The 24,279-nt window shown below is 43.5% G+C and overlaps 1 protein-coding gene across 1 annotated transcript in view; it reads left to right on the plus strand.

The window, feature by feature from the left end:
- The window catches only part of ELP1 (elongator acetyltransferase complex subunit 1), an 861,256-nt gene that overhangs the window by 316,857 nt on the left and 520,120 nt on the right, over window positions 1-24,279 (plus strand). The window contains exon 15 of the mRNA XM_078676240.1: window positions 6,389-6,495. Within this exon, the coding sequence (XP_078532366.1) occupies window positions 6,389-6,495 (107 nt within the window). The remainder of the gene's footprint in view (window positions 1-6,388; window positions 6,496-24,279) is intronic.

A 24,279-nucleotide genomic window follows, 5' to 3' on the forward strand; every position in this document is an offset into this window, starting at 1 on the left:
TCCCTCTCAAGTTTCTTCCCTTTTCTCTTTGCTGTTAGGTTTAGGGCTCGCTTCCTTCCAACCCTATTCTTGGAGGGGGCCACTGTATACACCCGCGCCTTTTTATCAGCATTGGGCGTCTGGAGATATATACGTTATCTAGTACCTCAACAGATTCATTTGTTATACTTTGATCTATAGGTTGTGGAGACCCTGGTGGGTTTACCACAGCTGCCTCTTCCGGTTCATTCTCTACACTTTCATTAATGGGTGATGCAGTAACTATTGGACTTAACATCTTTGGCATTTGAATCTTTATCCCCGCTAATTCCTCTTCGATCTTTTTTAGGTGTTGTTTCTGAGCTTTCAGCACTCCATTATTTGAGAGTGTTATTTCTAGGATTCCTTGTAGTGTCTTCTGCAACATCAATATTAAGTCCACCAATGATGAAGTAGGCGTTACAGAGAGCTCCAAATCCTGTGTGTGGTTTCTGTCTGGGTTTGTATGGTGGCCAGTTCTTATGGAGTCTTGCTGCGGTAGGGAATTTTGGGCGGTTTGGTGTTTTGGGGTTTGGTCTTGCTCGCCTCCCCAGATGATACTCTGGCTCTGTCTTTCATTTCCCCTTAGCCCTTCATTTCCCGACGACTGTAACGAGAACATTTTAGGAGATGATGAGAGACGAGGCGCTAATATGTGGAGGTTTTGGCTCAAGAGAGTCAGGTTTATTGATAAGGGATCCTCCCTTCCTGCCTCTATATCGGGAGGTTCTTCTTCGGGGTATTCTTCAGGTTCTTTCCTTTTCTGAGTCATAGCTGCTGCCCCTGCCTTTTCTCCTCCCTCCGCGCCATATTCCTTCACGTCTTCCTCGTGGTCCTGGCTTATTACTGGCTCTATAGATTTATAGTGTTTCCCTACAAAGTCCTTTATAGATTTGGACGCTGCCAGGTTATCTTTCTGTTTGGACGATGTTTGAATACAGTCCCTTTTAGCCTGCTGGGCATTTTTAGTTGCCCTTTTAACTTTTCTTTTCTTACGTCGCCCCTTGTTAATGTCCGTGACTGAAGCCTGGCTTTCCTGGCTCTCTACCAGTGATATTGAGCCCTCCATTGTTTTACTCTTCTCAGGGCTATCTTCTTTACGCTGATTTTGCCCTCTTTTCGGTGCCATTTCTTAGTTTTGATACTTAAACTGTAGTACTGCTGTTATTCGTTTCTCAGTTGTAGTTAAAAAATAGTAACTTTTTATTTTTAAAGCGTACGTAAATTCTTACACTTACCTCTGTTGTGCCTGTACCCACCCACCAGCCTGCCTTTGCCGCCCTTTGTTGTCCTCTCTTCGGTGTCTTCAGGGCTTATCCTAAGCTTGTTCTCCTTATACTATGCAGAGAAATATGTCCGTAATACTAGAGATACACCTTCAGTTCTTAACTCCTTCCTCATTCTGGTGCCTCAGGTGATTACTTATTTTAGTCTGGTTTCCCCTTTATGTGGAGAGATATAGGTTCTGCTGGGCCCCTCCCCTACTGCACCTCGGCTTGCCTCTGTTGCATCCTGGCAGTGCCGATTTCAGAGCGGGCGCCCCCTCTTAATATATTTCCATAGGGGTGGGGGATTAGGGAGCAGCAAGGTGGTGTTTCTTTCAAGCCTTCAGGCTGACGAACGCGCGCGCCGTGTTCTGCGCGTTCTACGCGGCTGGGGAGTGGCTCGGGGCGTTACGCAGGTACAGGCTCCCAAGAGCCGGCTTGTGCCCTGCGTCCTATGGCGTTTTGCCGACCGGCTGCCCTACGCCGTCCCACACCCCGCACTTCACGTCCTGTATGCCGGGTGCCGGTTTCTTCACTTTCAGGTCTATTATTTACTTTATGCGGCGACCTGCGGCATTCTGCTGATCTGCAGTCCTGCAATGCCCCACGCTTCGCGCTTCGCGAACCGCGTGGGTGAAGGGGTGCGCAGTCTCGGGGGGGCGGGGGGGGTCTCGCAAGGTCTCACCGTTGTTTTGCTGGTATGAGTTCCCCACTGTCGGAGTCCTCGGCATCCTTAGCAATCCGGCGATCCGGCGTTCTCTCCCTCCAATCTGCAATCTGCACTCGACTGTTCGGTCTGTCAAGTCTGGCAGGCTAGGCTAGGCTAGGCGACAACCTAATAGATTTAAAAACTGTATGACACCTGGATGGAAGTTCAAGGTCTCAAACTGAACTCTGATAAAATGGAGGTGCTACTTTTAGAATCATATGTGTACTTTTGGAATACTACTTGGTGACCACCCACATTGGGCCCTGTCCCTCCCCAGTCACCAAAGCCAAAAACCTGGAAATTATTTTTGATTCCAAATGAACCTTTATATATCAGATAAAACCGCTAATCTCTTCCTGTTTCTACCTTTTGAAAACACTGAAAAAAGTCCTGCCATTTATCTCTACTGAGCTTCAGGCTACAATGGTAGTTTCACTGGTGCTTTCTGGGATTGATTACTGTAATGCTTAATGTACAGTAGGATGACAATGGTAAACAGCAATGCCAGCACATACATAAATTCAGGAAATTATTTTTCTCACAATAGGAGACAGGTGTGCTCAATGAAAACAGAAAACACTATGTTATCCAACTAGTGTCGCGTACAAGGTAAGACCCCAAGTACAAAAATTGTCTAAAGAATGCCCACACAAAAAAGTGAAAGGTCTACCACTTTAACGGGTCCATCCAAGTAGAATTAGCTGCGATGCACAAAGCGTAGGCACAGAAAAGCTGATGTTTCCATTCTTTTATTCTGTTTGTAACCACAAAGACAGCCGACGTGTTTCATCGCACTAGGTGACTTTTTCAAGGCTTAAGCGTATGGCGCACTATTTGTCCACATTAAGTTTACATGAATGAAAGCACTGTGGCCCCCGGATCCCAGAGGAATCAAAAGTAGGGATCTTAGTAAAATAAGCACAGTATAGTACTAATTAACACACAAAAGCAATTCGCGCGACCGAAGACGAAGTAGGGCTCAAGCATTTAGAGTCAACATGCCATTTGGACTTATCAGGGTCCCGGCATAGTTCAGGACACTTTTGTGTGGTTCCATACAGAATAAAAAAATGTAACCATCAGCTTCTCTGTGCCTACTCTTTGTGTATCGCAGCTAATTCTACTTGGATGGACCCGTTAACGTGACCGACCTTTCACTTTTATGTGTGGTGGTTGTCTGGACATTCTTTAGATAATTACTGTATTGCTGTTCACCTGGGCATACAACAAAGCCTTTTAAAAAACATCAGCAGCTGCAGTTTGCTACAGTCCGGCTTCTGAAAAACCTTAAGAGATCTGAATTAGCTAGCAAAGGGCTCAAAGAACTGCACTGGTTGCCAATTATGAGCAGAGCTGCTTTTAAGGCACTCTGCTTGGCTGACAAAGCCCGACATTGCATTGGCCCTGACTACTTTAAGGACAAAATTATATGATATATTCCCAGAAGATCTTTGTGATCTGCCTCGGCCAGAACCATGCAAGTACTTAAGATCTGTAAAGCGTCTTGGGGTGGTAGTAGCTTTATTCATTCCACAGCTTTCCTGTGGAAACAAATGCCGCTGCATCTTAGGTCTCAGCCCAGCAGAATGTGTTTTAAGAAACAATTAAAAACCTGGCTCTTCACTTCCAATTAACTAATCTTTTTCTGCTTTGGTCCCTTCTGAGCCCTGGAGTAGGGCTGTAAGTGCCAAGACGCTCTCGGGCATTTGTTGTGTTTTACAAATATTAATCTAATATAATAACATAGGTTTATTCCATACTGTATTGCTACATATCTGTGGGCAGGCTAATCATAATGGGTAGAAAGGGACGTAAACTATAGTCATATTAAGACGGTATCCTTGTAAATTAGAATTTATACATTTGCAGTTTAGGCTCATTCTTCTCCTCCACAATATGCTGTATCATTTTCATCTGGAGAATTGTGGTGGTTGCTTTATTAATCATGCGCGGGTGAGAGTATAGCTTAGTAGGACTTTTGCCATTAGTTGTGAATTCTGATATTTGCCACTTTGTTGATGTCAGGAAGTAATGGCTTTACCCAAAATTTGACATTTCAGAGCATTATGGGTAAGACGGCTTCTGATGGATACTTCTAACTGCAGATTCCTCACCTTGTGAATTTTCGCCAAGGCATTCAACTGGATACAAAACTTAAAAGCAGTACTCGCGTGCACCTCTATTTGGCATCATGCAGCTCTACGCCAGTGTTGTTCTGCTATGGAAGTGATGCACCATGCAGGCATGCTGACATCAGTTGCTTTCTTTCCACGCCTTCAGGTGCAAATCCAGTGCTCTAGTCCTGTGTATGATGAGATTCCCTAGTCTTTTTCATAACATCCTACCAGTGTGCTAGGGAAGTTTACCCTCCTGAAACTAAAAGGTTTAACTCTTGCAATGAGGATCCACCACCCATAGTGATTCTGACTCCCAACCGGCCTCGTCTCGACCCCAGGCAGAGCCACATTCCAATCCCATCCAAGAGCAGCCAAAAGGCAACTCTTTTGACTGCGACACATTGCCTTTACTACTCAGCAGAGTTCGTACTTTACCCTAGCTCTTTGGTTCTGATTCAGAAAATAACAGCAATAATGAAGGGGGTGAATTTGTCACGCAGTATGATGAAGACAATTGATATGAAGGACTACAGAATGCTGGAGGTCTAGACACCTCTACAGACACTGGACTCTTCTCTTTCTCACTCCTGCTACAAAGGAAAATGCTTCCTTCACCATTGTCATGCAGCAAGCTGTGTAGTTCCTTGACATGCAGTCTCCACCATATAAGTAAAGAGCAATGTCCTGACACAGGTCTCCAGTCTGACCTGGCCCTTCCTGGACATCCCATTTAAGGACATCCTTACAGATAGCACTTGGGCAAAACCATGTTGGGGTCACCAGTCAATATATACATGGCTCGTCGTCACAGACCAGTGCTGGCCGATTCGGCCTTCTTGACTTCACACCCAACCCCGGAGAGTTTGGTGGTACATGTGTTCCCTATGACTTCTCTTGACAGTGAATCTAAATACATGGAGACCTTTGGAAAGCACATGTTCTCTTCTGCCCTCAGTTCTGTCAATGCCAGCTGCCTCATGGGTCACTACACTTATACTTTGTGGGGTAGGAGTAAGATATATATCATAGGTTAACTGGTGAATGTCAGTGTTTTTTTGTTTTAAAACAATAGTTTTTATAGTATTAAAAGCCTGAACTATACTTTAGCTTTAGTTTTTATCTGTGAAATTCAGTTTTTTTTAAACATAAAATTAGATATTGTTACTATAACTAACTATAACTTCGCTTTAACCTTTGGACTTTTTCAGTAAATTGCTGGAGTACTATACCTAACGATAATATTGTTTTTGTCAGTTAATTTCTGTTTAAAAAAAATATATATATTCACCCAACTATGTCACTGAGCATAGCTTTTGATGAGCTCGCTTGGGTGGTAGATACAGGGTCCCACTGCTTACAGCTAACCACAGAGCCCAAACCCCCTTTGGGCGGCCAACCCCTCACCGCGTATGGCCTTTAATCTGCAGCCAGACTCTGCCCCCAAACCCCTACGGCACCCAACGTCCAGTTGCTGGCCAACACCCCAAGGTCTCGCAACTCCCTTTGGAAACCCAGCCTATATTTTCAAAATGTATATTTCTTCCTTGCGGTACTCCCATGGTACTGTTGCACAACCAGCACTCCAAGCTACCGCGGCACAGTGAAAAGTTGCTCTTTTTGAGGACTGTAGGGCCCCGGGGATCTCACAGGAAACCTCACTGGGTCTCATAAGAGTACTGCAGGACCACAGTGAAACTCCAAGGTACCACTCCAGCGATGGCACCTGTCCAGATATCCGTATATTTTGATGCTTAAATTCTCTTAAATGGCGAAAAAGACTTCCACCAAATCACAAAAAGTATGCTGTCTTATTAAATATCTAACTTTCTGACAAATTTGGTGTGAATTTCCTCGGCCATTTCTTCTGTATCACTTCTCAAAATTCCTATGGGAAATGGTAATGTGTTTTGGGACCCCCCCCCCCTTTTTTACCTTGAATGGTTTGTGAAGATGTGTCAAATGGTACAAAAGTTATCAGCAACATAACAAATACTCTTTATATGGAAACACTCACTTAACTATATCCAGGGTGATTTCATTAAAAAGTCTTGCCTGTGCAAATGTCTTCTATTCAAAGAATAAGCAATAGCCATATAGAAAGTTTTACACCTGAGCACTCAGAAACGAACTTCATAAGAGACAAAATATTGATATTTGTTTGCACACATTTTTTGTGCTTAGGACAAACCTATTAATAAGAGTAGTGCAAAAATAAATATTACCCTGATGAAAGCCTTTATTTGTACTGATACATTCTCTCTGTCTTTGTTTTTTCTCAGCACTGGCACCACTGTGGATGGTCAAGTCATAAGCCTCTGTTACAGTCCGAAGACAAAAGCAGTAGCTCTGCAGTTGGCCGATGGGCAGATCATGAAATACCTTTGGGGTGCGTGCCAGACTACTCTAACATGTTACCAGCACAGGAGGCTAGCATCCATTGTTTTGCCTCTGTCCACTCGAGAACAGAATGATTTGTCCTTTCAGTCATGTCTTTGTTTCAGTTTCTTATTTGTGTATTTCACATCAGCACTCAAAATTGTTCATACTACCACTTTGGTATTGCTATTGGAAAACAACTCAAACCTCTATCTAGTCATAGGAGTGTGCTATGTCCTCCTGCACTCATAGATTTATCCCCAATATTATATCCCCTTTTTCACTTCTATTGATTTTCAGGACATCTTGATATTCTTTAGTACACAAGGAGTATGTTCTGAGCCACAACACTTCTTTTTTCACAGTACCTTACTGTTTAAATATGTGTCGCTGCAGAGGCCTCAACTCTGTAAATTATGATATGTAGATTGTAATTGCTATTGGACAACCACTGGGTCTGCACGCTGATTGCAGACTGTCTTACGTTTTGTGTACTAAATTTCTTTGTTTTTTCCTGAGAACATGATACAGTACATTGATTTTGGCATAGACCGTGAGCCTCAAAGCACCACTTTGGGGCACCAAAATGTTTTGGGGTGTAAATATGCCATTCGACATCTACAGTCTCGGAAGGGGATATAGTACCACTGTAGTCAGAGTATATCCACTGTTTCGCATCTCTAGATCCAAGCGCACCTAATGAAACAAAATATGACCCTATTGCAAAAGCAGGTATTAGTTAATGATTATTGGTGAATTCTGTGTGTAGCAGTTAGACATCACCTGATGGTCATTTCCCTCAGGTACGAGGAGACTGAGCGGAAGGCGAATGCTGCGTTAGACTTTGTATCTCAGAAAAGTTTGTGCTTCTACCTTAGACTAAGAGAAACTGCATTAAAAACAGAATGCGTTACTCGCTTTCAAACAGTGGCAGATGGGATTGACATATTAACCTTTCCATTTGTCCTATTCTCCACATTCGGGATGAAATCCTGCATCAGCTATTAAGAATCATAGGTTTTATGATTAAATAATGTTTTAGTATTAGTAAGAGAGAACCTTGCATATTTAGAACTTGTTATGATTACGTTCTTATACAAAAATCCAAAAGATTAACATGCAGTGCTTTTCATTAACAGACCAATAGCGAACCTCTCTTTCCCACGTAAGTGATTGTACATATGGTTAGCTAGCAACTTCAGGGCCATAGGTATTGTAATTGATTGTTGAACAACAAGCATTCTGGCTTTTTCTCTTAACAGGACGATAATACCTATCTTGGACATCAAATATGAGTTATTTATTGCAAAGATGATGAGTTTCCAGAATATTAGACTTTGTCATTGATTTTGCATTATTTGTGTGAGGTTTTGAAATACTTGGGCCTGAGGCACTTGGCTCTTACATTAAGTGAGGGTCACGTGTTTCCAGGAGCACGAAATGCTTAGGTAACAGAGGCACATGGGCCCTCCTATAGAGGAGGGGTGTGTCTGCTATGATGTCTTTGCAGCCCACAGGTGGTATTGGGGCACAATGTAATGCAGAGGCTCCTGCACCCTCGCAGGTTTTACAGTTGCTCGTAGATGCTTTCAGGGATGATGCTGACTAAGGAAGCACAAAGACCTTCCTTTAGGGTCATGGTAGCTCAAAGGTACTATCAAGAGGTGTCATGGTTGCAGACACCCAGGACTTCACACAGACCCGCAATAGCTCATAGAGGCTATCGGGGAAGCTAGGACATCTTTCAGCAGAACTGGGGAGGTGGGTCATGTCAGGCTGGCAGAGGGCACAGAACTTGCAATCACAGCAATATCTGACTCAGGGCAATGCCCTTTTCACTTGAAAGCAGCCTATCCTGTTCTTTTTATGGGCAGCTGACTTAAGTGTGAACATCTCTTTCAGGTAAAAGGTGAATAAGCCAAAGAGGTCAGCTTATATCCTTCACAGTTGGCAGTTCGCCTCCATTAAACCTTTCACTTATATTCAGAGTTTGCTGCAAACGTTTGGGACAGTCAGTCTTAACTGTGCATTTCTGTGTGATGTGCTATGGTTTCATGGCAGTCAGCCACCAATGAAACTATCCTTCACAGATTTTGAATTGGAAACAATTTGACCTCGCTCCAACCAGACGTAGCTTTTTTGTCAAAAGGGATACAAACTATGGGCGATGAACAGTTCTATTGTCTTTTTTAAGTGCATGGCTTTGACCATGCCGTTAATAACAGCGTTTGTTCAAATGTTGCTCCTTTCAGTCCATAGGCTTCCCCGCTGGATCTCATGTGATCCAAAGTAAGTGAACACAGAAGGGTTTAATTTCTCCATTCAGTGGATGTTTTCAAAACCAAACACATATTCTTTGTATACTTTTCATTTTAGTGGTTTCCTCAGAAAGAGAGAAAAGCATAGAGCAATGCAGGAGAACACCCTGGTAAGAGGCGAGAAAGCACTGACTGCAATTAAACTGTGGAAAGCACCCTACAACTGTAGGGGCTGCATTTATACTGGGTGGACTAAGTTTGTGTGTTTTGTACCTCTGATATATCCAGTCTATCTCTGTGCTCATCATGCACAATCCAAAGGTGGTGGGGGGCAAGGTGGGGGGGACAGTTAGGTGGTTGCGAAGTAGTGGTGGAGGGTGCTATCATGATGACTTGCTTAACGGCTTTACACAAGAGGGAAGGTATGCAGAGACCTTGTTTGGGAACAGGTAAAGAGACCTGTGCCCGACAACTATTCATCAGCTTACACCACCTGTTAGTCATGCGTAAGCTAGGTCATGGAACATAGTCTCCCATGTTAAATAGAGCACCGTTTGGGTGGACCCCTACCATCGAGTAGAGAAATGTACTCTATTAGAGAACAATACCCAAACATGTAGGCCATCCATTACATAAGTTGTGATGTGACTCTCCTGCACAAGAAAACATTCAAGGTTGGTAACAATGAGAAAATGAGTCGTAGGATGTCCCATGGACACTGTGTTATGGATTTTGTTTCTCTGGGCTGTGCCCTGGTCTTTGCACTCTCAAGTTTGTTATAGGTTGCAATTGCTGAATATTTACTTTGTCTTTCTAGAGGGGCAATCCAAATTGGTCTTGATGAAGGTTTTAATCTTGGAGTCTAGAACTTCATTCATCAATAGTTTTTTAAAGATGTTGCAGTGTACTCTCTTGATTGTTTTCTGTACATTAGTGTGAGATGACCCTTTTTGTTATTCTTTTTCTTTTAAGAGACAATTTACAATGTTTAGAACAAGCCAGATATTTTTCAAAACATATTTGTATTAGGGTTTTTTTGGTAGAAGAAACAGAGTCATAAACATGTAGAGATTCTGAAGTCAGTTACAAGCAGAGTATTCAAAGGCAAATATACTGTACTGTAAAGTATTGGTTTTGCATTTGATGGTTATAAGAGGCAATCCTAGTTAAGTCAAGTAAAACTTTATTCGGCCAGTAAAACGATAAAAACTGTACAATATATATTAAAAGGGCAGGTCCAATATTTCATATACAGTTACCATGTATCGATTCCTAAGCCCTAATATATGTTTGCCTTAACAAGACAGAACTGCTGCACCGTCATACACCTTGATAAAGTGCATTCTATACAGTACTAACATAATTAAAAAGAATTCCAGCTAAAACATTACATTTCTAATCTCGGTTCAGTGAATGATCAAAAATGTTTATTCGCCGTAAAGCGCCTGCTAAAATGCTCACAACCCAATAACATTCAAAGCTGAGGGCAGTGTTTGCAAATAAATCAGAACTGGTCCCACTTGTGCAATAATAGTTTTTGAAAAGTGGTAGAATGCAGTCAATCCTTTTTACAGGGGATCTTCAATCATGTGGGAGTCATGTGAGGGTAGTGCTGTGGCCACAATACTGTGCATAATCATCAATATCTATGTGAAACATATATCTCTTAAGACTAATTAGTGTAGCAAGGAAAACATACCGGAGCCATAATGCAGGGAAGAAAGAACCTAGAGGGATGGCCACAAGAGAGGGGTTCCGGTCGACATCTGCTTTAAGTGTCCATGTGGAGAAGTGTGGAGGATGGCAGGGCCATGTGTCCTGTTCCCAGGACGGTTTGTGTCCCTACCAGCAAGTGGTGGGTCTGTCTCAGTAGGCGGCGGAGGGGGACGGCCCTCTGTGAAATTTAGACTGTAATGACCATACAATACGAGCGGAGAAAGCTGAAAGCAGCATGTGTTCAAATTGAATAAGTGGTTTGGAATGTAGTGCATCAATGAAAGGCCAATGGATAGTCGGGTATCGGGCAAGTGGTTCTTCTCTCTTATCCAGTATTAGGGTATCTTTCATAGATTCACATGCCTGAATCATTCCCCGTCGTCGAGGCGGGAGTCCCACGGTAAATTATATATATAATAGCAGTGCCTAAAAATTTCTTGTAGTAGGCTGGAAAAGCCCAAAGGCCTAACTAGGCCTCAAAACTTAGCAGCCTATCTACATCATTATGTAAAAAGACCTGAAATAGCAGCCTTAGCCAATCAGCTGTCCTCACCCTCTAGAACCTTCCCAGCTCAGGCAGTTCTCCTCAGATTTTCACCGCACTTCGTGTGTAAGGGAGTCTCCCTGAGTGCCTACTCAGTTTTTTGATCTTTATTCCTTAAAATGTCTGAAAAGAAGGCTCTTTTCAAAGCTTGTGGGACCTGCTTCAAGAAGAGAGTCCATGTGGATGACCAGCACTCGGACTGTATTTATTGCCTGCACCCTTCACATGTTGTGAAGGACTGTCGAATTTGCCGTACCTTCCCTCAGAAAACTATCAGGGATAGGGAGGCAAGGGTTCTTTTGTGGTTGAAGTCTTCTTCCACTGATGATGAGGACAAAGCCTCTACTTCCAGCAAGAGAGCTAGATCCAAAGAAAGTGCTTCTCCTGAGAGAAAGAAAAAACTAAAAACCTCTCAGAAAGCTTCAGTACCCTCTAAGAGTGCATCGGCTTCTTCAACTGTAAGTACAACCCAGGCTAAGACTATTTCTCTGGTGTCTGTACCTACTACTACTTGGACTTCTACCTCCTCTTCTACTTCTATGGTTACCACTTCAGCTATTACGTCGCCTTTGATGTCTGTTCCACCATTGCTGACTAAAACCAAGTTACCGTCGTCGAAATCCTTCTCAACGATGGCTCCGTCGACTAAATCTCCTGCTCCGTCGACGACAACAAGGCCGTCGTCGACGAAGACATTGTCACCAAAGGACTCGTCGTCGACGTCACCATCGACGGCCTCGTCGACTAAAGACTCGTCGACGAAGACATCATCGACGGTCTCGTCGATGAAGAACTCGTCGACGAAGACACCAACGGCGGACCCGTCGACGAAGGCCTCGTCGAGGAAGACACCATAGACGGTCCCGACGACGAAGGCCTCGTCGACGAAGACACCATCGACGGTCCCGACGACGAAGGACTTGTCGACGAAGACACCATCGACGGTCCCGACGACGAGAGACCCGTCGACGAAGACATCATCGACGGTCCCGACGACGAGGGACTCGTCGACGAAGATACCATCGACGGCCCCGACGACGAGGGGTTCGTCGACGAAGATACCATTGACGACCTCGTCGACGGCAAGATCTTTTTCATTGACAGGACCGTCGACGGAGATTCCGGTTACCGGGGCTTCCGTACTGACATCTGCTCATCGGATGCACGGTTCCCCTCCAGCAAAGATACAATTCACTCATTTTCAGATAAAAACGTATCAAAGGCAGGATTATTCACATATTTCTCCACTCTTGCCATCGCACATTTTGGAGACATACATGCAAGAGGAGTCGGATGAAGGGGAAGAGGATGATGGTCCTTTTGGGATTGCCCGTCACCCTTTTAAATTAAATATTAAATATCAGGAGGATGATGAAGAGGAAGTTCAAGAACAATATATACATGACGTTTATTCCACGCCATATCAGTCACCTCATACTAGACCTCCTCGGTCTGAGGACACGACACATTTACCAACTTCCTTAATACAGGATTTGCAGGCTATGTTGGCAGATTATCGCCAGAGATTTCCATCCAATCAAGGCGCGCCCGCTGGGTCACCTGTTTCAGTTCCTGTGCCAAGACCTCCGTCGCCAAGAGCTTCATTGTCGCCACAGCAAAATACTGCTCCACTTCCTCAAATTGTAGACAGTTCTTCCAATGATGATGAAGAAAGAAGGGAAGAGGGAGAGTTACCGGATAAAACACCTGTGGATCCTTGGGAGGATTATGTCATCCCTATGCCTTCTCCACCTCCTCCCCGCCCTTCAGATTCTCCACCTGAAGATATTGGTGGTTTCCACAATATTATGCAGAGAGCTGCTAATCGATTTGAGTTAGCTGTCACAGTTGAACAGTCGGACTGCTTTCTACATGACTTTAAAGAGGGATATCGGAGAGTGGTCAGGGCCATACCTATTATTGATTATATATGGAAGGAAGGCCTCAACATAATGAAAACTCCAGCTTCCATTCCTGCAGTCTTGCCAAGGATAGACAAAAAGTATCGAGCACCAGCTGATACTCCTGCTTGTTTAATAGGTCATCCTCGACCTGATTCGGTCATATCTCAGGCTGCGCAGCAGAAATCCAAAAATCCTTCTGCTCCCATTTCAACGCCACCTGACAAGGAGGGAAGAAGGCTTGATGCAATTGGAAAGAAGTTTTCGGCAAATGCAGCAGCTTCCATTAAGGCGGCTAATTCATTAGCTATTCTGGCTCGTTATGATAGACAAATGTGGTCTGAGCTCACGGAATATCTTGAAATGATCCCGGAGGATCAGCAGATGGAGGTGCGCAGAATTGTACAAGAGGGTGAAAGGGCGGCCTCAGAAATTATTGATTGCGCCCTAGACATTTCTAACACCAACTTTAGACAATTGGCTGGAGCAGCCGTGCTTCGGCGTCAAGGTTGGCTCAAGGCTACCACTTTCAGACCTGAGGTCCAAACCAAAATCTTGGACATGTCATTCGATGGTGAGTCATTGTTTGGGAAGCACATTGATGACGCTTTACTGGCCATTAAAACTGATACCGATACAGCTAAATCTCTTGGAACGCTGCAATACAAGAGGGGGTCCTTTAGAGGAGCAAGAGGCCGTGGTTACTCATCCAGAGGCAATTATTCCAACCAACAAAATCGTCAGTATCAATCTAACTACAACAAGCCCTACTACCAATCTTCTTACAGGCAGCCTGCCTCTGGTTCTTTCTCTCGGCAAGGAGGGAAACGACGCTCAGGCAATCAAGGGCGAGATTCCAACAAGCGCCAATGAGCTTTGCCGGATGTCAGCCACTCACCTTTCCCTTCCCGTGGGCGCCAAGATTTCCGCCTTTTACCACCAATGGCAGAAGATAACTTCAGATCAGTGGGTCCTGGATTTGGTCAGCAAGGGACACACTTTGGAGTTTTTGCAGAAGCCTCCAACAACGCCGCCCAGGGGTCCCCCTCCCCCTCGTCTTCACTTACTCTTCAAAGAAGCCTTAAAGATGCAACACAAGAATGCGATAGAACGAGTCCCTCCTTCTCAAAAAGGGATGGGGTTTTATTCTCGCTTCTTCCTCGTGGACAAAAATTCGGAAGAGTGGCGTCCAATATTGGATCTGCGCAAACTCAACAAATATCTAAAGAAACAGAGTTTCCGCATGGTAACGTTGAAGGACATTCTGAATTGTCTCAACGAAGGGGACTTTCTGGCTTCTCTGGATCTACAAGACGCCTATTTCCACATCCCTATTCACCCGAACCACCGCAAATACCTAAGGTTTCAAGTGGCCGGCGTCCATTTCCAGTTCAAAGTGCTTCCATTCGGCCTAAAATCGGCCCCCAGAATCTTTACCAAATGCCTGGCTCCAGTGGCTGCAATGTTGAGGTCCCAGGGAATGCAGGTTTTCCCATACCTCGACGACTGGCTGTTAAAAGGTCCAACCAGAAACTTGACAAGGGAAGCGGTCAGCAGAACGCTTTCTCTTTTCTCGAATCTAGGACTGACCCTCAATTCAAAGAAATCTCAGCTCCAACCTCGTCAACAATTGACTTTTCTGGGTGCAATCTTGGACACATGCCAGTGCAAAGCATACCTGACACAGGAGCGACAAAACAAACTCGTAAAATTAGCAAAACAGATATCCGCAAGAAAGTCACTTTCAGTTCGGATATATGCTTCCCTGCGATCAACCTCATTCCTATGGCGAGACTCAGAATGAGACCGTTGCAAGAAGAGTTACTTCGTCAGTGGAAGCAGGTCGAGGGATCATTCGACGACCGCATCAAAGTCACGGTCAAAATGAAACATGCTCTTCTCTGGTGGTCAAAGGCACACAACTTGTCGCCGGGCCTCACCTTTCTCCAAGAAATTCCAGAGTTCACCCTGACTACGGATGCGTCCATGGAAGGTTGGGGAGGTCACCTTCAGGACCTTCGGATCCAGGGAAGATGGTCTTGTCAGTACCAACAGATGCACATCAACATCTTGGAACTAAGGGCCATTTTTCTTTCCCTACAGGCCTTTCTGCCAAGGATTGTGAATTCGTCCGTGCTGGTGCGTACGGACAATACCACCAGCATGTTCTACATAAACAAACAGGGAGGAACAAAATCTCTTACCCTGTCACTGCAAGCTCAGGAGATGTGGGAGTGGGCCCTGAGTCACGGCATATCCCTCAGGGCAGAGCATGTACAAGGAGTTCGCAACTCTCTAGCAGACAGTCTCAGCAGAACGTTCGTGGACTGTCACGAATGGGAACTCGAGCAACGTCAAGTAGAGAAAATCTTTCGGCTCTGGGGGAAGCCGACCCTGGATTTGTTTGCCACGCAGCAAAACAGCAAGTGCCTGTTTTATGCCAGCAGATTCCCAGGACGGGGGTCAAGAGGAAATGCCCTCCTGATGAGATGGACCGGAATGTTTGCGTACGCCTATCCTCCGATTCCGCTCATTCCGAGGGTGCTGCAAAATATGAAAGGGAACACTGCACTCTCATCCTCATTGCTCCACGTTGGCCAAGGCAATTTTGGTTTCAGGAGCTCCTTCTACTATCTCAACAACCTCCGTTTCGTCTCAGACCGACAGTGTCGATGCTGACAAGGGAGGGAGGTCAAATCCATCATCCAGATCCTCAATCGCTGCACTTGCACGCTTGGCTCCTGACTTCCTAGAGTTCAAGGACCTAAACATCTCCTCGGATTGCAGGGAGATATTGTCGCAAGCACGTGCGCAGAGTACCATCAAAACATATCGTTTCAAGTGGAAGAGGTTCTGTTCATGGTGTGGAGATAATAAGGTTCATCCACTTCAGGCTCCTCCTGAAGCCATCCTTCCATACCTACTGTCTTTGGCTAAGGCAGGTCTAGCCTTTTCTTCTATTAAAGTGCATCTGGCAGCAATATCCAGATTCAGGAAGAGTTCCAACAAACCATCCTTATGTTCATCCTCTTTGATCAAACAATTCCTTAAAGGGCTATTCCGGGCTTTTCCTCCAGTTCGTCCTCCTCCTCCGGAGTGGGATCTTAATGTTGTTCTTTCCCAACTTCTAAAAAGGCCTTTTGAACCGGTCCATAAAGCGGAACTAAAGTTTCTGACTTGGAAAGTAGCAATCTTGTTGGCACTTACTTCTGCTCGCAGAGTTAGTGAAATACAGGCCTTCACTATTACTCACCCCTTTCTGCAATTCTCTAAGGACTTTGTTACGCTTAGAACCAATCCAAAATTCATTCCTAAAGTACCAACTCAATTCCACATCAATCAACCGGTCAAACTCAGAACCTTTTTCCCGGATCCAAAAACTCCTGCAGAGAGGGTTTTACATTCTCTGGATGTGAAAAGGTGTCTGAAGTTTTATCTTCAGAAGACAAAGGACATCCGTAAATCTACACAACTTTTTGTTGCCTATGGGAGAACCACCTTCGGTCAAGCTGTCACAAAAGCAACTATTGCCAGGTGGTTGTCTTCTACAATTACCTTCTGTCATGACAAGGCCAACAGACCTTTATCAAGGAAGGTCAAAGCTCATTCCACAAGAACAGTGTCGGCATCTACGGCCCTTTTCGCTGGAGTGACGCTGGAGAACATTTGCCGAGCTGCTACTTGGAAAAGTGTCCACACTTTTACCGAACATTACTGTCTGCAGTCGGCGGTTCAGGATGACACAGCTGTTGGTGATGCAGTGCTGCAGCATCTTCTTCACTAAGGTTGGATAACTTATAGTCTTTTTTATTCTTCTTTAAAGTTTAAATATTTATAATGCTGTCCTATCAGTCATGTTTTTGAAGGTTTTGATGCATATGTTCTGTTAACAATTTTTGTACTCTATTACCTTCCTGGTTGAGTGGGGATAGATATATGTTTTTTCTTTGTCTCCCACCTTCCTCTATCGACAGACATGATGTTACTGCTTGCTATTCTGATTCAGGCATGTGAATCTATGAAAGATACCCTAATACTGGATAAGAAAACGAGTTACTTACCTGTAACTACGGTTATCCAGTATTGGTATCTTTCATAGATTCACATGCACCCACCCTCCTCCCCGGTAGGGCAGTTCTTTCTATGGAGACTCATTCTCACTTGTGCTGGGAAAATCTGAGGAGAACTGCCTGAGCTGGGAAGGTTCTAGAGGGTGAGGACAGCTGATTGGCTAAGGCTGCTATTTCAGGTCTTTTTACATAATGATGTAGATAGGCTGCTAAGTTTTGAGGCCTAGTTAGGCCTTTGGGCTTTTCCAGCCTACTACAAGAAATTTTTAGGCACTGCTATTATATATATAATTTACCGTGGGACTCCCGCCTCGACGACGGGGAATGATTCAGGCATGTGAATCTATGAAAGATACCAATACTGGATAACCGTAGTTACAGGTAAGTAACTCGTTTTCTTCTTAGGGGAATAGTTTTGTTCATGGGATTTTCACCCAGTGTCAGCCAGAGCTTATCTCATTCTTACGACTTTGGATATTTACAGAGATCTCTACTGTTCTCTATGGAGGGTTTTGCTTTCCCCTTGTGAACATTGTATGGTTATGGAGTGCCAGGTATTCACAGAAGCGGGCTATTGAGGGCTTCTACTGGGACGTGATTGTTAGTTTTGCTAATTAGAGAGTCAGGTCATAAAGCCACAACGTTGCCTTATGTCTTGGGGCATCAAAAAATCTTCAGTGCACAACTTTCCCATGTGGGTTGGAGAACTAAGCTTGTACAACTAGTCCGCTCTTAAAATATCCGTGTCCAAAATCATGTCAAGGCTGGGTAGTCCCATATTATGTGGTGGAACTCTGCTGGTGTTCGATGACAGTGAGGGCAGGAGGCAGAGTCCCCAGGGAAGATTTTGTTAAGTTGAGCTGGTGAGCAATAGGCCCGAAGCAAAATAATAAATTGAGTTAAATGGAAACTCTCATTAGGGTAGAGTGTACACATGTGTTTGAGGGCCGTAGTCCATTCCTTGTCATGCACAAAGTGCTGGAATTCAGTCTTCCACGTCTCTCCTGAAAAATTCGCAGTGGGGCATGCGGATAAGAACATTGTGAACAGTATACCCATGTAATGGATGTGAGTCACGGCGAGGGGAAGTCGCAGCACCGATAAGAACACTATACAATGACTGTTCAACCGTATGAGGTCACCCAGTAGTGAGTCCAGCTCACGGAAAAAGCATGTGGGAAGTAAAGGAAGATTTATTAAATAGTACAGGAGTCTCTGTATCATTACCATTTTAGAAGTACCAGTACAATACATGTTTGACAGCGGTAGCATCCTCCAGAAAGTAACCTGAGCCCTTAGGTAGGTAACTGCCCTATTAAGGTTACTATATCGGAGGTCATTGTTCCTATGGAGGCCTAAATATCGAAAGTGGACCCTTCCCATTTAAGTTGTTTGGCACCCAGAGAGAGTGCAAGCAAGGGAGAGCCCTGGCACAAAGGAAATAGATAAGATTTGCTCTTATTAACCATGAGTCCTGAGACTTTTCCAAAGGTTTTGAGCACCCAGACTATTGAGTCAAACCCATCTCTGGCGCCTTGGACAAATACTAAGATGTTGTGAACATATAGGGAGATGACCTGTAGGCCATCCCTAAGGGGAATAGTCCAAGTCCAACCCTTGTGTCGCATTCTGACAGCGAAGCGCATAATGGCTAAAGTGAACAAAAAGAGTGAGAGGGACCTCCCTGACGGGTCCCTCTGAAAACTGCTATTGGGGCAAAGACATTACCCTTAAGTCTCATCCTCACTATTGTGACCGTGTAAAAGAGTTTAACCATTTGGTTAAAATTGAGCCCAAGCCCACACTTTTTAAGGACCTCAAAAAGAAAGGACCCCCTAATATTTCAGCCTGAGCGCTCTCAGTGGAGGCGTGGGTGCAGGCTGAAATAGCAACCCTACACAGAGAAGGCTCGAAGGTCTTATGCAAATACCCCAACTCAGACAGCTGGGAAACTCTCTCGCCTAAATCCGCGCTGGCCTGCATACTGTTGATCACCCCCCTTCCCCCCCCCCCCCTAGGTCATTTCACTGCTGAATAGCAGCTCTAGCAGTTAAGTGCCATCTTCAAGGAGGGCACTAGCTCCAACTTGCGGCCCTAGAACATGCTCAGTTGTCACATTACTCCTCCTAATACATGTTTTTGGTCCAGAAACAACCTGGTAGCAGATGAGAGCCTCTAGTTTTCACATGTGCTATCTTGATTGGGCAAGTTTTGGTCATTCAGACCAGGTGTTCACTACTACCTAGATGCAGGGTTTTTGTATTCACACTTAGGTTAGCCTGTGCTTGAAAACATGCGGTATGTAAGAAGTCCTTGAAAATACTGCTGCTCTCCCTCCAGTCTTCTTGAGGCGGTTTCAGAGGAGGAATTCCTATCCGGGAACAATGCCCACATGCAGTACTAGGTTTAATTGATAAAAGGGAGGTCGAGGTTGGAATCTGAGATGAGATTGTAGACATGTAACTGGTACTTATTCATTGATTATAAGTACACAAGGAGAACTCTTGTTTTTGATAAGGGATATGGTGTGGCGGAGTAGGAGTTCTGAGAGAATTCGTTTTGGTGGTAGAAAAAGCCCTTCTTAACATGGTTAGCAAATGGAGATTACAGTGAGGGAAAATAGACAAGGAATGTTATGGAGTTAAGAAAAAAAAAGAGGAAGCCAAAGATGGTAAGAAGAGGCAGAAGAGAGAAATGAGAGGAGTTGGGATGGAAAGAGAGAGTCCGGCAGGTGCAGCCATTTCTTAGGTCATGTACAGAGTTGTAGAGTGTGCAGTGATGAAAAACAGAAAGTGCATGGCAAATGTCTCTATGGTTTTACATATTAATATATATCAGACTTAGATCTGGTCCTCATCACATCCTAGCAGTATGTACATGTTTCCGCATGCGACAAATAATACCTACAAATTTAACAGAGGCGTCATTTATTAAACAAAAAAATCTGTCTGCATACAGGAACCATATACAGAAAAGTAAGCATACCCCAGGATTCAGTAACATATGTAACCCCTTATGATTTATTTTTTTCTGACAGTGTGCCACGGACAATAGCCCCTTAAAATTGCAGTATTCAAGCTGTGCCGCAACTGCAGGTCGCGAACATCGCTCACACGCCCACATGAAGTAGCTTTTGATGCTTGGGCTACTCTAACAACTCAAGTCGTGCAATAGGTTTTCCCTCATGCACCTGACGAAGATCAGGGATTAGAAGGCAAATTATTTAGGCTGTCAAGCACAGAAAGAGGTGATGGTGAAACAGAAGGCTCCATCCAAGTCGCAGGGCCTTTCCCGGTTGATGTCATGAGGGCTATCTCCTTCTAGCTGAAAGTCTTCTGGTAAATTGAAGTCCAAGCCTCTCAGTAAACACAAGATAGCCAATTCAGCAAGATATATAAGGATGTCGATCAAAGAGTCTTTCGCTCTAAGCCATTTCTTACTCTTGATTTGTTCCAGTAATTGGTCCCAGCGCACCCCAATTCCCCAGACCATCATTGACTCACCAGCAAATACCTGGCTCCAGGCAGTCAATGGGGAGATGCTACCACCTCCCAGTTGGACTTAATGATTTTGCCCGACTAACTCTTCGGGCTTGTTACCGGGCCTGCACTGACTCCAGTCCAGACTGCCACTCTGTCCCAAGAACTCACTGCAGAGTCACATGCAGCCACATGGTGGCATTAGGAGCATTGCTTATGAATTCTCTGGATCTGGGACTAGCCTAAGCAGAATCTGCATTTAGATAGAGTATCCCCTGAAGGAGTGTTACCGAAAGGTTAGTAACTTGTTCTATACTCTCAGTAGAAAAGTGTTTGCTTGCATGTGCAAATGAAGACATTCCTTGATAATCCATGACATGTTTCATGCTTGAGATTTGGTTTCTGGAGCCAGGAGTTTTCATCTGAAAACCGTATTGGCACTTATCTATAGATCTTATGAGAGCAAGACTTGTCCCTCTCCATCGGTGACCAGATTTTGAGAACCAAAAACTGGGACAATCAACAAAGATCCAGGACTGCAATATAACATCAAAACAAACAAAGGGCACAGACTGAATTAATTGGCAGCGTTCTCCATCATAAAAAACCCATACAGAAATGGTACTATGGGTAATTATTACACACAGATCAGGTTTTAATTAAGTTCCATTCTGAAATGGACTGATAACTAATCCTGCCCTCGAATTCAATCTGTGCTCAGTCTACCATTTCTGAAAACTGGTGCATGTGCAGAATCTAGTGATACTTGGTGGGACAAACCGTGACAAATCAGGACCGTCCCAGCAAATATGTGATGTCTGGTCACCTTTCCCTACCAGGACCTCAGTTTTCTGATGATTATACATGTATGGCATGCGTCAAGGGTTACCAAACACGAGTTTGAATTTTGAAGCTTCTCCTGTTTTACTGTTTGTAAAGACTCTTTTCATCTACATTCACAAGCATGCAATAGGGAAAACTGTGATATGATTTGAGGGGATTTGATGGTATAAAGAATGCAATACCACTCAGAACAGTTCTACCCTTTGGTTCTTGGCATTCTCCATTGTTAGCCTGTTTTTAATGTTACCTTTGATTCTTTTAATTATTGCTTTTCTTTTCCTTCTACATCATATTTGAAGGTGCCTGGCCGCTTATCATGATACATTTGTTGCCTTCATAATTTCCTTTGCAGGTTTATTTTAAGTTTCCCTTTTTTGTCTGTCTTCTGCATGGCAGGGGGTTGAGCCAGTGCTCACTTCCTGGGTTGGTCGGTCAGCCGCCCCTTCTCTTTCAGCCCATTTAATGGCACCTGCAAGTGCGCAGAGGATCTGCCACTGGTGTACTGAAGGCATGTTGAAAGCAAACCTGTCTATACCAGAATTTGGCTAGCTGCTACCCATTATGTTCCTCGCACAATAGATTTTGTTGCCTCCCCTACACATCATCCCAATAAGCAATATACTAACAATAAGTTGATTTTACCGTCATCTAATAATAACTACCCTCTAAAAGAGGGAAAATCCTTCAACAAGAAAATCTTTGTTTCGAAGGGTAGCATTCACCTAAACTCTAACAAATTTGAACAGTTCCCTATGAATGACCCTAAACTCCTATGTAGTCAATAGCAATGATCTCTGCCATCCTCGCTCAACAGTTGAACAAAATAGAGCTATGATCTATATACTTATTACCAAAGAACATTTGGACCTCTTATCAATGACCGTTACTTGGTTAACTGAGGATTGCAAACCCATTTTAAACAACCTAGTCCCGCTAGCTGTAAAATGGTTTAACTAGATTGCTGCCACAAAAGAAGAGGAGGGAGTATCATCATGATTCTATTTGTGTGGATCATTCTACATGTAAACAATTTAACGGTTATAAAACACAGGGTTCTGACCTTAAAGTAAATTTAACCCCATATTGGCTGTGTAACAAACAATCTATAAACCTCCACAAATTTCATTATAATATTTAATCTAACTCTAAGACCTGATTTTACACTATCTTTCATTCTTTGCGAAAGTATTATGTTGGTGATTTTAACATGTGAATGGATTCTAGAAATAATACCAATAAAAATAAAATAAAATGCAAACACCTTCAAGACAAAAAATGGGTATTGAAAACATGCTACTTACAACACCTTTAAAGTGCACTTTGACAGATTTAATAATCATCCTAAAGCCGATCCTAACCTAACAGACGTAGATAACCATGTTTTACGAGATCACAGTTAATTTCACAAAAACCTTGAACCACATTGCTCATATGGAAAGCAAACTATCTTGCTGAAAGATGAGAAAAACAAATTGAGATCTTTGGTAAAAAAATGGCATATATCCTGTAGCAGCCATAATAAAAATGTATTATAAAAAAAAAATGAGAAAATACAGTTAGTAAGAAAGACTAATAGAGCTTTTACCCCTAAAGAGTCGTAGATGCTAAGAACTCCACTCAGGCACTACTTTAAAACCATAGATTTCTAGCAAAATCTTAGTGCAATTAACTTGAACGTTACCCCTTCCCAGTATCTGGTAAATTCTGTTTCTAATTTCATTCTTGATGCACTCAAGAAGATAAGGACTAGTGTTAATAACAATCTATTAGCTACAAACTAAATGATGAAGCTGTTAAACTAAATGATGCAAGCTCTATCTCCCTGCAGTCATTAAAGGAATGGATTGTAGTAAGCTGACAAAAACAGGCCAACCATCATGTTCTCCTTCTACTGTTTGTCCATCAAGAAATTTGAAAATCTTTCTTCAAATGACCATTCATCATTTAATGCACATTATAACTACATCATTAGAACAAGGCAAAGTAGCTTTGAACATTTAAAAAGGCAGTAAAAAACCCTGCTTAAAAAAGGAAGGAATAGACTCTGGAGACCTGGCTAATTTTGGCCCTATCAAAAATCCTCAAAAAAGTTGTGACAATTCTCACAGAAACTCAAACTGATTCCGGGACCATTCCTGGTCTGAAACCAGTCATCATGTTTGCGTTGAACAACCTGAGAATGTTGGTCAATAGAGGTAAATTGGGTGTTATAATACCCATTAACCTTTTAGAAACATTCGATACAGAAGATCATAAGATCCTACTTTTCATGGTTGAGCAAATCTTATATTATAGGCACTGTCCTTAAGTGGGTAGATCCTTTTCTATATGACAAATCTCAAGAAGTCCAAATACAAACTTTCATCTTCCCACACCCTCATCTCCCCTATGTTTGGCATTCCCTCAGGGCTCGGCCGTCTCCCCACTGCTTTTTAATATCTATCTCCAACGACTGGCGACTTTGTTTGGCCAATTTAATATGACCACCTATATGTTCGCTTATGACACACAGCTGATAATTTAACACTGCCCACTATAATCCCACCTCTGGCTTTACAGCTACCATGGAATTCATCCCTGAAAGGATGACCAATCATTACCTTAAATGAACCCCCTCCAAAATGGCAATACTTCTATTCACCAATAAAGTGACCCTAGAGGAGGCCTCTCTCTGGACTTCTTGCATTGGAGATTGTCCCAAATCATCAGTGACATCAGTGAGAGCCTGGGCTTCTTCGTTGACGACGATCTTAATATGAAGGATTTGCCAATACCCCCAGAATTTGTTTTCTCTAAATATGCATTCTTGGATATATCTTTCCTGCTTTTCTCATTCAACCACAGAATATTGACTGCTAATGCTATATAGGTGCATTCATGTATTGACTGTGGTAACTCAGCGTATCTAGGTCTCTCCAAAAAATCTGTTGCTCAGCTACAAAAGATGCAAAATGCATTGGTCATGGTGGTGCACAACCTAAAA

Source organism: Lissotriton helveticus, chromosome 2_1 (assembly GCF_964261635.1).
Source record: "Lissotriton helveticus chromosome 2_1, aLisHel1.1, whole genome shotgun sequence".
Lineage (NCBI taxonomy): Eukaryota > Metazoa > Chordata > Amphibia > Caudata > Salamandridae > Lissotriton > Lissotriton helveticus.